The sequence below is a fragment of the Mizuhopecten yessoensis genome, unplaced genomic scaffold, assembly GCF_002113885.1.
Source record: "Mizuhopecten yessoensis strain PY_sf001 unplaced genomic scaffold, ASM211388v2 scaffold9303, whole genome shotgun sequence".
Classification (NCBI taxonomy): Eukaryota; Metazoa; Mollusca; class Bivalvia; order Pectinida; family Pectinidae; genus Mizuhopecten; species Mizuhopecten yessoensis.
In genome coordinates, this window is record NW_018407980.1 from 116,924 (window position 1) to 134,612 (window position 17,689).

The 17,689-nt window shown below is 34.8% G+C and overlaps 1 protein-coding gene across 1 annotated transcript; it reads left to right on the plus strand.

Annotated features, from left to right (window-relative positions):
* Window positions 1-6,025: 6,025 nt before the first annotated feature.
* LOC110457752 (inter-alpha-trypsin inhibitor heavy chain H3-like) lies at window positions 6,026-16,365 on the plus strand. The gene is made up of 14 exons (XM_021509137.1): window positions 6,026-6,211; window positions 6,947-7,104; window positions 7,602-7,712; window positions 8,172-8,419; window positions 8,922-9,088; window positions 9,458-9,749; window positions 9,963-10,356; window positions 10,543-10,834; window positions 11,106-11,196; window positions 11,379-11,483; window positions 12,473-12,775; window positions 13,696-13,803; window positions 14,346-14,621; window positions 16,039-16,365. Exons 1-14 carry the CDS (start codon window positions 6,146-6,148, stop codon window positions 16,224-16,226), a joined length of 2,799 nt encoding a protein of 932 aa, XP_021364812.1. The 5' UTR covers window positions 6,026-6,145; the 3' UTR covers window positions 16,227-16,365.
* The last annotated feature ends 1,324 nt before the right edge of the window (window positions 16,366-17,689 follow it).

The following is a 17,689-nucleotide window of genomic DNA, read 5'->3' on the forward strand; positions in this document are numbered from 1 at the left end:
TGTTCTTCCTCCTTATCCATTATGAGTAAGGTGTAATTCAGAAAGGCGCCAGTTTGGGTTATATGCGCGAGAAACCTGTGAGGAAATGGGGTAATAACCAGGAGCATGTCATAAATGGTTACATTATAATAACTTGGTACACAGTATGAATAAACCTTTGGTGTTCTTATTAATATATATATGGGGCAAAGAAGTAATTCTAACAGTGTGGACATGTTTAGGTTGTCAAATTTTCGGAGCGATCCGCTCCTTTATCAAGACACAGTGAAACAGAACAGAACAGTTACATGTACATATACATCATATTACAAGAGGATAGAACTGATATACTATAATTGAAAATATAGCTATTATATAAAACCAATAGTCCCCTCGGTTAAAGTCAGCCGAAGGCAACAATAAAGCTGAGAGCATCGCGGACAAGGAACGCTGATTAGTCTAAATATCAGAACGCTCGCTGGCTCTGCTCTATAGCGAAAGTGCACTAAGACGACTCGCCCAATGAAACACAATGACCCGCCAAATGATAACCAAAATCGGAGAAGAATTCCTCTAGAAAACTCTTTAACTACTAAATATATGCAGAGGACCTATTCCTGCGCAAGATGCACTATCACATAAAGTGAGTCAACGAGATATAAGCACCAGAAAGAAGGGACGAGATATCAAAAACGTGGAACATGTGCGTGTGGGAATTTGGCCCGGTAAATGTGAAAAATCTCAATTTCCTACGGACTGCCGACATTAGTCGCCTCTCAATGCTGCAGTGGATTTGACACTCACAGCAGGGGGATCCACACTTAGTCGCCTCTTTCGGTTTGCAGGAATAATGCATGTTATTATCAAATATATATTACTTTCATTTATAGATGTTGTTATATTTATCAGTAAACAGAATAAACCATTTAACAAACAGTAATCCTTTCAGGTTCCTCTATTCAGATATTGTCTGCCTATGACCCTATCCAGGTGTTTAGGGGCTAACCGAAGGTACTGTCTGAAATTTGTGTACAGACAATTTTAGGTAAAATATCTTAATATAACCACAGCAATAAAAATTATCCATTGTAAGATAACCAATCATGCACATCAAATCATAATAAAAACTTGTGTATTACAATGTATCAGAACCCTGATGACTGGCCCCACATTATAAACACTGGCCAGGACAGAAAAGAAAACAAATACTCTGGGATTGATATTGGTGTGAAAGAAAAGAGCACATTATGTGCACACATTTGGTACCCTATGCTGACTTGGTTTAAAGCTAGTTAATTAGGTTCAACAAGATAAGAAAGATCAGAAAATCACAGATATTTATCCCCAGGCTACTCTGTCATTTGTCTCATTACCACAGCATTAGTTTCAAGTGAAGCACGGTAAACACATACAAATTAGTGCAAGATGATAAAATAGTCAAATGTTTTAATTATTTTGGTATCCTGGGATAAACACTATAACCAGATAATACTTTAGCTGGTGCAATTCAATATGTCAGAACTCTGATGACTGGCCCCAAAATATAAACATTGGCCAGGACAGAGAGAAAACAAATACTCTGGGATTGAGATTGGTGTGAAAGATAATAGAACAATATATGCTGACGTGGTTCAAAGCCAGTAAATTAGGGTCAGCGAGATAGGAAATATCAGAAAATCACATCTATTTATCCCCAGACCACTGTCATTCGTTTCATTACCACAGTATCAGTCTCAAGCGAACATACAATAGATCTACACGTGTATACCATGGCAAGCCCATAAAAAAGGACACCAAGTTTTAGAATTGAATTTTCTGGGGATGACGTTAAAAAAGACGTCATTCTAGGGAAAATGCAAAATGTACGGACATTCCTGACAAACAGGCTAAACAAACCAGTCGGAAATGTACAAGCCCTGGAGACTATTTTGGAGTTTTGGACTACTGGTCAACAGGATGAGTCTATGGATACAATACCAGCACATAGTAGTAAAGCTTCAAAGAAGAAAGTTGATCAAAAGCTGTTTCTGTGTGCAGATCAGTCTTCGAAAACTTGGTTAAAGTTGTAGAACACCATTCAGAACATTGTAAAGAACATCTTCAAATGAAAAAACCCATTCAGAAAGGACATGTTTGAAAGGCTAAATTTCAATGTGACAGCCATAAGTACCTTCCAGATAAAGGTTATTTAGTAAATGACAGAGTTCAGCATGGTTTTATCTGCATGTTGCCCTCACATTGTGCAAAATTTGTTTATGGTGCTGGTATTGGAAAAATAAATAAGCAAAAAAGATCACACTTCTTTCAGTCTGACCAAAAACATATTCGTGATGAATTCAATGATTCAGTATCAACAGCACTCCTCGAGGAAATTGGTCTTTATGAAGATGAAACCTTAGGGAGTATTGATATGATGACAGATGCAAAGGCATGGATGGAGGAATAATGCCAAGGACACAAGTGTTGTTGCTATTGGTGATCGCACACATGAAGTTATAAACTGCCAACATGTTACCAAAGCAGCGACATGAGAAACTGGGAGCAGAAAAGATATATAAGTATCTATCTGACAACACCGTCTCTGTGGGAGTCCATACTCATGACAGGAACCTATCTATCAATAAGTACATCAGAGAAGAATGCGAATCCGAAAACCAAAATGACACCTGACATTGTGTGAAATCTTTCAAAAATGCACTCAAAGGAACAGCATCAGGTCCAGCTGCTCTTCGAAGAAAAACTTGGTCTTTTCAGCTTAGTGACAAAGTTGAACCTGTTGCCACCCACATGCATTGGGCCGTTAGAAACTGCAGGGGCAATGCTGTAAAATACGACAATCTTTGGAAAATAAGAACATTACAAGAACAATCACAGTTAATGTAACCTAACATCAATATATAAAACAGATCCAAACTACGATATATCAAGGATAGGAATTACTGATCCAAAAGCAGAAAAGTTACGTATTGGCATACTAACCAAATCAACATTATTCAAGCATGCAAAGGACTATAGGTTGGGAAGAGACACATTTTATGTAGAAAGCTTCAACAATGTGATAAACATTTACCAGGACAAGCGAATTGCTTTCTCAGATGACCAATACAAACCAAGAGCCAACTTGGCAGTCTGTCAATGGAATGTAAATGTTGATCGTGGATATGCATCTGTTTGGAATCCTCAAAACCAACATGCACCACGCAGTACCAAATTCAAGTTCAGGCAAAATATTTGGAATAGATATGTTGACACTCTGTACAAGAAGGCAAGGAAACGAAAACGAAACACATAGCTTGTAAGTAATACCCTATCACTCAAGTGTTTATGATGTTTATAACACATGCTGTATACTAGCCATGTGCTCTAACTTGCTGCTAGCTATTTATAGAGCACTGTCCAGCTATGGGCGGGGTCTAGGCCTCATAGCTTACCACCTGGTAAAAGAAATAGGTCGACCCCGGTCTTTAAGATTGTGACTGTATGTCTCAATTTATCAAAGATCACCGGAAACTGAGAGAAAAGACAGAGAACTTGCACAGCAAATGAAGTTTCTACTTACAAAAACAAACTGTTTGGCTCAGATGATGAAAACAACTAGCTTTCTCAAAGAGAGCTAAGTCAGAATTCTTAAAGATTATGAAATATGGGTGCATAAGCACTCTCAATACCTCATTCGTTGTCAGGTTTGTTCCGACACAAAAGCCAGACTAAGTATAATGTTTGGATTCAGTACATGACACCAAATGAAAATAATCCAATAAAAGATTACCACTGCCAATGCCAAGTTGGTCGAACTATGGGAATGTGTGCTCCTACATCAAGTATTCTTTATTATCTTGGCTATCATAGCAATCTTCAAAATCAAAAACAGTTGCACACAAGGACTAAACGGTTCCTATAAAGCTTGAAATAAGTTGTTTTCTTGTGAATCTAGAATCACCAGTTTGAAATCAATCTCAAAGTCTTGCATCATTTTCTCTTTGTTCTTTTTTCTAAGTCTGTCATTCGAACACATTTCATGCTCTTGCGTCTTGCAAAACATTATCTGTAAATGTCATCAGCTATCAATACGGCTTCTAACTTTAATATATATATAAAAACAAAGTAGCAAACAAACACACAATCTCGGAATTCCATTGATAGTGACAACTGATTGGACAGTAAAATGAATGTTTTGGTGACCATCTTGAAAAGGAATCACTCATCGAATCTTTTCCAATCATCTTTTCTGTTGATTAAATACTCATTCCATCCAAACCGGAACAATTTGTCTTTTTTTCTGTCAGTTATCAATCATAATGATTAGACTATACATATAGTCATGGATTTTGATGTATAGACCATATGGTCATTTTATCCCTTCTTTGAATATGTTCCACCACTTATATTGGATTGATATTTTTGTGTCACTGGTAGTTCAGGACCTAGTCCATTGCATTGTTAGTTTGAAAATATTCGTCTTTTGGGGGGGAAACTCCGGCTTTTTGAGAATTTCAGTTTTACACTTTTACGAAAAACTCATTTGAATTTTAATTGGTTTTTTGTTGTGATAAGGTTTAGGTCTACACTTCATCAAAAGAAAATTGAAGTCAAAGGAGGGGCCAATTGTGAACCCCCCCCNCCCCCCCCAGCTGCAGACTAACACGTGTAGATATTGTTGCGTTGAATATGATATACAATCTTTTATCTTGTCAAACCCATCAAACCAAACCTATCCTCAATTTTTTCATGCCACACGTCTGAATGATATCGTTTGGGAGCCTATCATGAGCCTGCACTCCTTTAAAATATTAAACAAATCAGCCATTCAAGTATCATATATGTGATATTCCAATAAAAAAAAATCGCATTTTTCAAAATAAATAGTAATACACAGAGCAACAAAAATCACTTGTTGCTAAAATAATTAGATAGTCATTATTGTTTAAATAGCATAGGAAATAGCGTGATGGTTGATTGTTATCTATCAGCTACTTTTTATATACAAACAGAGCGAATTTTTAAAAACTGTCGCTTAACTTCGTATAATGAATCTGAACCAAAACTTTATTCCATGTACCAATAATGCTAACTAGATCCTGTGACATTCTAGAAAACGGAAAGACTTTTTTTTAAAGATTCGTTGACGAAATCTGTTACTTAATTCTAGGTGATATCACGTTCTTATTTTATCTATTTATTTTTTCATTTTTGTTGTTGAATATTTTAACGTATTTACAACATTAAATGGCATTTATAAAAAGTAAGAAATAACGATAAAATCTCAAGATACACTAACGAGCATAAATAAAAACTTCAATATTTATATTGCACGAGGTAAAGTATACTTTCCAATAAGATCATGACGGTAAAAAGGAACTTTCCCATGGTCTTTACCAACATGCATCTCTATAAACCCTGTGTCGTATATTTGTCCTTCAGTATAGGACATATGTATCACACAAATCTTTATATTCCGAGCAAGCCGGCCTGTGGATATGGAATTAATTGCGATATGTGGGAACCAGGAATGTCACTATCGCCTTGCTTTCATTTAATTTCGTGGAAATCAAAGGTTTATATGAAAAATGAAATCAATTTGCAAATATTGACATGTACACGTCGAGTTTCCTGACGACTACGTCATTGAAAATCCTCAACAGTTGTTTAATTTACCTTGAAAAGAGAAAATATTCAAACTCCCACTAACCATTGCGGTACCGTGTGGTACAGTTATATTTTTATTAAACACGAAATGGAACAAATAAAGGAATAATAGCTTTGATTTACATATTTACCAGAATTAACTGTTACTGTGAACTACACCATTCTATATAAGGAATAAAACGTGCATAAGTATAACAAAATATTCGTTTCATATTTTTCTTTAAATTAGCATGTTTACATTATAAGCTTACTATAAAGGGAAATTAAGATATTGTTTTGATGAAATGGAGCTCATCGTGTCAGCTTCGTGACCAGTGTGACGTTAAAGTTTTTCCATGAATGTACAGGTGAGTAAAAGTGCTGCTGTATAACGGGAATTCCTTACCTGTAGTATATATATAGAGAGAGGGGTGTACCTTGTCAAGACCATACACACGTAGGTAAACAAGACATTCATGAGCAGTGAACGTGTGTATTATTGAGAGAAACTCTACAGCCGGTGTTATACGAACACAGAACCATGCGTCTCCTCTACTTACTACTGACAGGCCTCGTAGTTCTCTGCAGGATCGAAGCTCAAACTAAGGTAATAAATTATTATTCTCTAAGCAGAAAGAATCAATTTCAATGTAGAATATATAGAAATATTGTTGAATAACACCGTTAGACAAATAGTTACGAGTGGTGTTCGTTGTACATTTTTTTTTTAAATATTTTCTTTGTGAATATGGGTGACTGTTTGGATTAAAATATAAATGCTAGCATTTATTTACTTGTAGGAGATTAACGCTATAGAAAGTATACATTGAAAGTACGTTCAAAACACTGTTTCGGTAATACGTTTTTTCCGTTCCTTGTTATATATGTAACCATAATTTTCCCAAACATTTAACGGAGAAACGTTAACCTATTAAAATCTGCATATTAAGCTTTGATATATCGTGTTTCTGGAAACGTGCTTATTTTAATAAAATACAACAATGCAACGTAAATGAATGGACTACATGGGAACATTTCACGGAATACGTTATGTCTATATACACACACACGAATACATCCATTCATACTTGTTTACGCTGTCAGTAACATTTATATGCAACCGACTGACGTCAAGTCTGTATACAGATCCAGTAGTCTGGCGGTAAAAAAATCTCGACCGTCTGTTGACAGCATGTGTCTAATGGATGGGTTTGGACGTAAAAGTTGCTAAAAACTGGTAGGAATAGGTTATCACATACAAAAATAGTCATTGTATTTTGCAATTACTCATACTCATTTGTAACCTATATCGTACATATTTAATTACAAGTTGTTTTTTGAGACACCGAGAATCTACTATCTCCACATCAAGTCCGATATCAGATATAGATTTGCTACGACAGTCATCACAAGTAAGGTTGTGAACCCTGACCTTAAGTCACATGAATCAACATTTGACGTCACACTTCCCAACGAGGCATTCATCTCTAACTTCACCTTGTAAGTGTTAGCATAGGTAGTGTAGTTAATATGACAGACACTGTCAGAGCAAAACGTAACCATTTAACAACGAAGATTAACACATAGATTACTGTTTAAAATGTAATAATACAATTCAATATTGCTAAAATAATATTTTATCATTATATAGCACTACTGTACAGTCGTGATATTAAGAAGTCAGGCAATCGCGAATAATACTTTTTCTATACATAGCACGAAATTAACACATCACCAATTCATTTCGTTATATGAGTATATATATTCATATATTTGAAATATATAATCACTGTTTTGGCGAGGTAGGAAAAAAGAGTATGGTTTGATTTCGAGATTTTACATTTACAAAAGATAACATCGCTTTATCCTGTAAGGCTAAGATAACTGATGTTTTTTAAAAATTGTTTTGAAACTGACAACAAATCGAAATAAAGAGTAACATTGACTCTTTAATGGAGCAGATGATCCAAACTTTTTGTTCGTTTTATTTGTAAAAGAACTGTAGGAACCGAGACGTATGTCGGTAACGTCACGACAAAGGAGACGGCCCGAGAGGTGTATGAAAAGGACAAGAGCCTAGGCAAATCTGCGGCGCACATCTCTGTCAAGTAAGTAAAGACGGTTTATACATTGTCATTGATTGTTGTACCGGTTAACATTTGCGGGTGTCTTCGATGAAGCATGATACGTTTACCCTTCCGGAACACCTGGTTATATTTTCGTTGTCTTGGAGTCCATGTAAATATTTCCTTTGTGTTACTATCGAATTTAAGTTCGAGTTACGTTTTTGGTGACACTTCAGTATTTCCTTGATTATTTTCCTCATTGATAGAATGTAACAGTTAGTTTGGTGAATAGTGCTTGTGTGGGAATTATTTATAGAATAAAATTGAGCAAGAACATAAAAAACAACTGAATCAAAACCGTTCTCATAATTATCCCATTAATCTATAAACGCACTACACTATTAACAATGATTCTTGCCGATTAACATATGTAAAAGCAGCTATTGCTACTTCAAAAATCCACATATTGTTTTAAAACTACTTTTGTTATGCATTCCACAGACCAAGGGAAACAAATACGTTCAATATTCAAGTGAACGTGGCTGCAGAACAAAAAATAACGTTTGAGCTACGTTACCAGGAATTGCTACAACGGAAATTGGGTTCCTACAATCAGGTGATCTATGTGAAGCCCGGAGAACCCGTGGCGGACCTACGCATTGAGGTGGACATAGAAGAATCAAGAAACATAACTAAGCTGAGAGTTCCACCAATCAAGAGTGACCTGTTCACAATCAAAGATCAGAAAGGTAATATCATTTCAAACTTTATAGTAATACAAGCTTTGAATATACATTGTGTATACAGTGAAACCTTTTGATGAGACCAACCCCATTAAGAGATCCTCTTCCACTAAGAGACACATTTTTAGATGTTCTCATTATCGTTGCTTCATTGTGAATTGAACATGTTTTAATATAAGTTTGACTGTATTATTAAACTCAGTCAAGAGGAAAGAAGTCATTTGATAATACTTCTTATGCACAGTGGAACAGAGTTAATGTCACCGTCTTTCAATTTAAGTCCATTGCATTATTAGATAAAGATGTTCGGAATTCCATAATGGTCATCCATTTCACAGATATAAATTTAAAAAACTATAAGAAAAAACTGCATCTTACAGCAGATGTGGCTGCACCTATACTATTATCTGATAAATCTTCTAGTTAGATGTGACAGACACTGCAATCCTATGCCTTGGGATCAGGGTAAGATTTACCTATGTTAATATTTGTTGATTTTCTTACATAGATGCCGATGAAGCCGTTAACATAACACGTCCGTCTGACGAGCGTGCACATATCTTATTTACACCAACCCTCAATACACAGACAGCGCAAGGCGGTCCGAATGGTCTGGATTGTCAGTTCAAAGTCAAATATGACGTGGATAGGAAAACCGACGGTGGCGACATCCTGGTGAGTAATCTTGCGAAATCCAATTCGACAGCAAATCAAATCCACATGCTGCTTTTACAACGTTGCGTTGTCAAGCGTTGTAAAACTATTTATAGACATTTAAACAAAGTAACAAAAAATCAGAAATAACACAGAAGCCTTAGAGTACAACATATATAAGAATTTAAAACCTACCCATTGCAGGTTCTAGATGCTTCAACATTTTTTTTGTCAACTTGCAATTTAGTTGGTTTGGTATAGTTAGCCATAATTAGTCTTTTCCTAGAAATACACTATATTTCACACATACAGTACAAATTATTTTATTTTAAGGAGACATCCAGTAATTCTCCTCATTCATAAGTTTTGTTTTACATGAAATTTTAACAGATGGTGGATGGATATTTCGTTCACTTTTTTGCTCCGAGTGGAATTGAACCAAAACCAAAGGATGTTGTTTTCATCCTGGATAAAAGTGGATCTATGCGCGGGAGAAAGATGGCTCAGTTGAAGCAAGCTATGTCCACTATTTTGTCCCAGATACCAATCGAGGACAGAGTAAATATCTTAACATTTAGTTCAGGTATTCACCGATGGGAAACTGTTGAAAAACTTATTCCTGCAACTCCTGCCAATATCAAACGAGCAACAACTTATGTCAACCATGTGTCTGACGGCGGAGGTAAATACAATTCAAAATTTATAAAATATTAAATTCAATTTCAGAAAAATACTGATAATATTGTTTTTTATCAAACAAATGTAAATAACATGCTGATAACATTGCTTCGAGAAATCTATATAATGGGTTTTGTTAAGGATACAATGTACGTTCATAGCGTATTCTGCTTAACCGAATCAACTGCATATTACATTTTTAATGGTGATTCTACAGGTACAAACATTGAGGGTGCTATAAGAAGAGGGGTTGCCTTACTAGACGAACGGACAGACAAGACAAGAGCACCAGTTCTTATATTTCTTACTGATGGAGAGCCTTCGGTAGGCGAGAGAAATCCAGCCATGATACTGAAGAATGTTATTAAATTCAACGAAGACAAAATTCCCATATTCGCTCTTGCATTTGGTAGAGGTGCCGATTATAATTTCATTAAAAAATTGGCTGCCCAAAATAATGGCTTTGGACGAAAGATCTACGAAGACTCCGATGCTGCCATTCAAATCTCAGAATTTTACTCGGAAATGTCAGCAGTTCTTTTGCAAGACGTCACTTTTAAATACCTGCCGGGTTCTGTAGATGAAACAACATTGACAAAAACGATCGTTCCTAACTTCTTTGAAGGATCCGAAATTGTGGTGTGCGGAAGGATAGCAAATGAAGTGACGTATTATATAAGGCCGAACGTCACTGCTACCGGTTTAAACGGGCCGGTCAGTCTTGAAGTTCCAACAGACGGTGAAGTGCAGCTCAACTTTACCCAAAATACGGACATTTACGCTGTCACAGAAAAGANGAACTTCTTTGAAGGGTCCGAAATTGTGGTATGTGGAAGGATAGCAAATGAAGTGACGTATGATATAAGGCCGAACGTCACTGCTACCGGTTTAAACGGGCCGGTCAGTCTTGAAGTTCCAACAGACGGTGAAGTGCAGCTCAACTTTACCCAAAATACGGACATTTACGCTGTCACAGAAAAGATATGGGCTTATCTTACCATTAAGCAATGGTTACAGCAGATGGACGCTTCAACAAATGAGATTGAACAACAAGAATTAAAAAAGAATGTTACAACAATGGCGTTGAAGGTACTAAAATTGAAGTATTTATTCATTTCTATCCATCTTGCAAATTGCACATTCATTTTTCTTTTATAGCATCTTCCAAAAACATATTTATTGCACCCTTAAACATTTTGTTGGAGGATCTCTTGTTAAATATCAATTTTCATAATCTAATGTCCATATTTTAACGTTTCTAACTTTTTAAATCAGTAATATTTCTTATCTGTAGTTCTCCGAATGCATCCTGGCCTTTGGCAACAATTACAAAGTATATAAGTGTGTTATTATGTTGCAGTACAACTTTGTGACTCCATTTACATCAATGGTGGTATCCTTGCCTGACAAGTTACAATCGTCGCCAGTAGATCTTCTCCCAGACAGTCCTGGTAACGTTTCTTACAGATATTATCAAGTTATTATTTACGTCATTGATTCAATCCTAATCTCTTCTTGAAATGTTAATTTAAGTAAAATTACGATATATATTGGTCATAAGTACATAAAAATAATAATTGAAACGTTCTAAGTATAGTTATGACTACAAATTACTGTTGTTTGAATATTATAGAATCAGTTCCAGCACCGTTTCCTAGTTCAAGTTTCCAAAGTCGTTCAATGGCCACAGCCTCAGGACCTCCAGGAGCTCTGTTTGCGCCACCAATGTTTCAAAAAGGTAAGTTTCAATGTGCTTGGTTGATAAGTTAGAAGGCTTAGTAGTTGGGGGTAAATGTGAGCCAAATGTCGTTTTATTTATTTCTGTTTCACAAGATTATGCTTTGAGCGCAATATTATGTTGATTAACTTTATTATGTATTTAGTAAATTTCTTACTACTGCTACAGTGGTAAACAAGATAATATGGCCTGCTCATTGGGATTTTCCAAAGAAAATAAATAGTCGTTTTAGTTTATTGTTTCCTCGGTCAATAAAGAAGTGAAAAAAGAGGACAATTATCTGTGAGCAGCATATGCTATGCAAATATGTTCTTACGGCATGTCAGTGCTTAAAGAAATGGTAATTATATGCATTTATTAACACAAAATAGAGCAAACTAGGGGATAATCATACTGTATTTTGAAATTTGCGGTGGTATATTGTGATTATACTGTCGCAAATTTAGTTTTACTGGCGACGTCAATTATTCTAATTCATAAAATCCACAAAATCAACATAAACGACCATTGTACATGTAAGCTATTTTTGAGTGTTTTCTCACTCTGCAGTGGATTGGTTGCGTCAAGAATATTCAAAGTGAGGCGGAATTACGTTGACCTTTCGTTATCATGGTATTGTTCGTGACGTCATGAATAATCAATTAAGCTTTACCTTTTTCAAATATCTCATCGCTACTTAAGAAAGTATAGACCTTACATGACCGATACAGGAAAAGGGCTTAATTATTTTAATTCTATACTTTATGCAGGAAAATATCTTAAGATTACAGTTTTCTGTAATTATAGGATGACAATACTGGCATTTCTTAAACAATGTAGACCGAGTTAAAAGGAAAAGAACAATGAGTCTACATATAATTGTGAACTGATGGATGTATAGTCTTTGCAGAATAATGGAATTGATAACAAGGAAATGTTCTCTTGCATTTACACAAATTGGAGTTAGTTTGAATCAGTACTCACATTGACTATGTTTTATAACATTTCAGTCGCCAGAAAAACTCGTCCATCAAGCTTTAACCAGAATAAGATGGTAAGATCCCAACCAGGCATGTCTGCTCAATTTGATCCATTGTCCAATGGAGCTTCTCTTGGTTCCGTGCCAGCAGGTTCATCTGGTAGTATCGGTTTGCCACAGCCTAATATAAACAGTAATCAAATAGCATCCGGAACCCTTGGGGTTACTGCGACATCGATGACTTTCCCTGGTACCACCTCACGTGGTCAAACCACAACACCAGCAAGCAGGAATAACATGAAATCGACCATACCAAGACATGAAAGTACTTCCGGTAAGTTGTTGTTACGTCGTGAACGTTTTATGTTCTTTAGGTCGATTATCACTAAATAATATGAGATGTAAAAGAAAAGAAATTCGAAAATTGCATTAACCGGCGATTTTGCCACTACAGGTTCGAAGGGATAGGTGACATTTATTGTAAATAATTATGCAAGTGCAAAATATGAACATTTATACATTAAAAGAGTTCAATATCGTAGTCATTCTGTTTAAATGAAGACTGCTACTCAATGAGGGCTTATATTTTATAATGTTTGTGTAATAAATGTTTTTTGCCCAAACTGCCGAAAAACGTATACATTTATATTGGACTGTTCTTGGAAAGCTACCTTTGATTTGATCATTTTTGTCTGTACACCCAATCTAATAGAAAACATTGCTGATATCAATTATGAAGAGACATTTGAATACTTGTCTCAAAATGGCTAAACTTGAAATGTTTATGTTACCTTTATCACTACTATCGTTTATCAAAATGTTCCACTATTCACAGCATACCGCATACGTATATATCCTTAATGTAGATGAGAGTTACCTCCCCTATATAATATTTGTGGATATAATTTGTAACTGGCTTTCTTGCCAAAAAGTTTGTTTAATAAAAAAAAAAGTAAACTTCCCCGGAAATCTGATAAATCGATTCCAGTCTGTTAGATATAAAAGCATACGCTGTTCCTATGGCAACACTTTCTTTACGTCATGTAAATTAATTTCAAAACATGTTTATTGTGTCGTATATTCTTAATATGTATTCCTAACAAGCTTATCGTTCATATTTGTATCTACGATTACTTTCATCCATTCAAACTTAAGTATTCAGTTCGGTATACTTGTTTGTAATTTAATATCACATATGCAAAACAGCTTACTCCATATTGACATTGTAGTAATGCTCGGCTGTATTTTTGACAGGTTACACGCTGGTTGATGTTAAGAATGTCACACTACCTCTGTGTTTGGCGAACCCTAGTCAGGCGGACGAAACAAAGCGATACACTCTATTTCGGGATTTAGACTCAGGTAGCTAGATTTACACTATCAATAATTATGTAGTTAATACTTTCTAAAATCGGATACAATTTAGACACTGTAGACGAAATAACACAGTACCAGCAGTTCTACAACTTTATAAAACTTTCAATATTGCCATTGAAAATATGCAAAATGTAATCGTCCAGTAGTTACCATTTGTCACAACAGCTGACAACCCTAGTTATAAGAACTTATATTTTGTTTTCATAGTTCTGATAATAATTAAAACACAATGCAATTATTAGAGAAAATTATTTTAAATGAGGATGAAGTTTTACATTTCATATTGGAAATTCTTTAGAAACAGTCCAATGTTGTCATGCATTTTTAAGCATCAGAACATTGTTGCATTAGTGCATTTTTTGTAAATCGCCAACAGAATATTGATACATACGCGTGCATGTATTGCTGTGTATAATTTCAGTCTGATTACAATGTACGGCATACTCTTAACGAGAAAGTTATACAGTACGTGAAATTATAACTTGTCATTATGATTCCAGTGTTCATTTAATATTCTATACTTACAGGTACTGTTGTAAGCGTTGGGTTCACCCACTCCCTGAATGGACCAACGCGTATTTCTTACCTGAAAATTGATGCCCAGACCGTGACTGAATTATTCCCTACACACTTGGTTGAGAATGGAGTGATACGAGATTGGATTTCCAACACATTTTACACTAACGTGCATGGAAGTCAACGGTCAGGGGTCAAGCTCGAGGTGACGTCACTTAACAACAACAGTCTCATCGTTGACTTTGATTATACGGAAAATGCATCACAAAACATCGACGGATCGTTAGGTGAGTGATAAATAACTAGTCTTGTTCCTTTTGGATGTGCTCATATCGAGTACAGCTTTTGAATATCAAAATAGTTTCCTTTCATTATATATTTTGAAGTTCATAGTGCTGAACTGTTCCGGAATGGATGATATGTAATTCTATTTAATAAACTGGAGTAGCAACAATAGCAACAATAGCAACAATAGCAGCAATAGCAGCAATAGCAACAATAGCAACAATAGCAACAACAGCAACAATAGCAGCAATAGCAACAATAGCAACAATAGCCAACAAAAGCAACAATAGCAAAAGTAGCAACAATAGCAGCAATAGCAACAATAGCAACAATAGCAGAAATAGCAACAATAGCAACAATAGCCAACAATAGCAACAATAGCACCAATAACAATAGCAACAATAGCAACAATAGCAACAACCGAACAAAATAGTTAACATCAACTACATTAAAGACTGAGCGTGGTAATATAGTCAACTGATTATAGGAAACGTGTTATTTGATCAAATGTCTGAGCTATCCACTGATAGATTAAATGGAGCGTTGTTTATACTGAACCGTTGATCTTCCATTGATTTATCTTAATTCAGAATTGTTAGGTTGACATGCGTTCCGAATGTGCTGTCGTGCAATTCACTGAAATATATAATTATAGAAATTAGAAAGGAATAATATCATTTTGATGATGTTATTGTGACACAATACAATACGTTTATAAACGCAATAGCATTGAGATAAATGATTGACTTTTGTTATTCTATTTAATAAACTGGAGTAGCAACAATAGCAACAATAGCAACAACCAAACAAACTATTTAACATCAACTACATTAAAGACTGAGCGTGGTAATATAGTCAACTGATTATAGGAAACATATTATTTTATCAAATGTCTGAGCTATCCACTGATAGATTAAATGGAGCGTTGTTTATACTGAACCGTTGATCTTCCATTGATTTATCTTAATTCAGAATTGTTAGGTTGACATGCGTTCCGAATGTGCTGTCGTGCAATTCACTGAAATATATAATTATAGAAATTAGAAAGGAATAATATCATTTTGATGATGTTATTGTGACACAATACAATACGTTTATAAACGCAATAGCATTGAGATAAATGATTGACTTTTGTTATTCACTTTGTCAGTGATTTATATAGTTTGTAATGAGAATAACGATAGCCCATTATGGAACACAATAATAAATTAAATCCGAGCTTATTTATTAGCTGCATTATCGATCGATTTGAATGTCTTTTTCTAATACATTGTTTTATTATTTAAACTTAGACACGTTTTGTCGATGAATACATTACATACACAAATGAATAAGTTTGACAGCTTAATTGCAAGTGTAATTGCATTTCAAAGTCAAATGTTTTAATGGACATCTCATTTTAAATTTATTATTTTGCAGCTCTTCCAATAAGCGGTGAAATTAATGACAACCCGAAACTGCCAAATCACCAAATGAAGGAACTTTCTCTGTTGGCTAAGAAGATGGGAAGCTTACGTCAGATGACAATAACAGTGGAATTTAGTAACCTAATGAACTGTTGGCTTGTTCCATCTACTCTCCTGTGGAATTTGCAGCCAACTGTTTGATAAGATTGCTCACACTGTGTTTAGTGCTTGTCATAATGGTTCTATTTAGATAATCCTTTAGCACAGTATTATAAGAAGCAGCTTATACAAATTATTTGTGTTATTATCAACATCAGTTCAAATAAAGTACAGAAAGTTTGTCAAACAAAACAATCTTATTATCTTTTTACAAAACTAGATATCCTAGTCTGATGTTTTAAATTACTTAGATTCTTCATCTTGCTAGACACTATTTTTACACATATACTTATCAAATACTATTTATGTAAATAACGCAATGACTGATTTATCAGCTACTTTCAAGTGACTTATGCTATACTTTAAAACAAAAATAATAATAATACTAGTGTAAAACAACTTGATAACCGACTTATCCAATACTACCAGTAGTGTAAAACAATTCGATGACCGACTTAGTCAATGCCACTAGTGTAAAACAACTTGATACCGACTTATCCGATACTGCCAGTGTAAAACAACATTATATCTTACTTATCCAATACTACCAGTGAAAAACAACTTGATAACCGACCTATCCAATACTACCAGTGTACAATAACTTGATATCTGACTTATCCAATACCACCAGTGTACAATAACTTGATATCTGACATATCCGATGCTACCAGTGAAAAACAACTTGATAACTGACTTATCCAATACTATCAGTGTACAACAACTTGATATCTGACTTAACCATACTACCAGTGTACAATAACTTGATATCTGACTTATCCAATACTATCAGTGAAAAACAACTTGATAACCGACTTATCCAATACTACCAGTGAAAAACAACTTGATACCGACTTATCTAATATTACCAGTGTACAATAACTTGATATATGACTTATCCAATACTACCAGTGTACAACAACTTTATATCTGACTTATCCAATCGCGGTCAAAATAGTATATATCGCCAACGATCAAACATATATTGCCAAGATAAATCTAGGACGCAACGATTGGCAATTACAACATTAAGTTTTGACGTGTATTAAATAATCGCACGCGAACAAGTACCAAAGTATTCCGCAATATATAAACATGAAATTGGTACAAGTTAATCGACGGCATAAACACATAGATATTCAAACATAAAACATAAACTCATTCAACTCACAATCATCACACATAGCTAAGTCACAAGTCAAGTCCATGTACAGTAGTAGCAAAAAAAATAAGGATACAGATAAACAAGATGGTAATAAAGAAGAAGGCTGATGAGATATCAAAGTAGAAAAATGATGGGATATACCTATCTAAGTGTAAAAAAAATGATGGGGATGAAAAAATAACCCAATATAATTATTTATAAAAAAATCTAAGTAAACAATGCCTAAATTAATTCGGAGATGAACAAAATCCTATAAATGATTTATAATTCTTCTAAGAGAACCAAAAATAAATTATTTATAACTTGAGTGAACCAAACTCAAATGTCTAATCACATAAAAAAA

Excerpts from the sequence above, each read along its gene's own strand:
- LOC110457752 (XM_021509137.1), top strand. The coding sequence starts at position 6,146 with ATGCGTCTCCTCTACTTACTACTGACAGGCCTCGTAGTTCTCTGCAGG. Across the intron at positions 7,105-7,601 it reads TTCATCTCTAACTTCACCTT|AACTGTAGGAACCGAGACGT; the intron begins GTAAGTGTTAGC and ends TATTTGTAAAAG. Across the intron at positions 11,484-12,472 it reads GCCACCAATGTTTCAAAAAG|TCGCCAGAAAAACTCGTCCA; the intron begins GTAAGTTTCAAT and ends ATAACATTTCAG.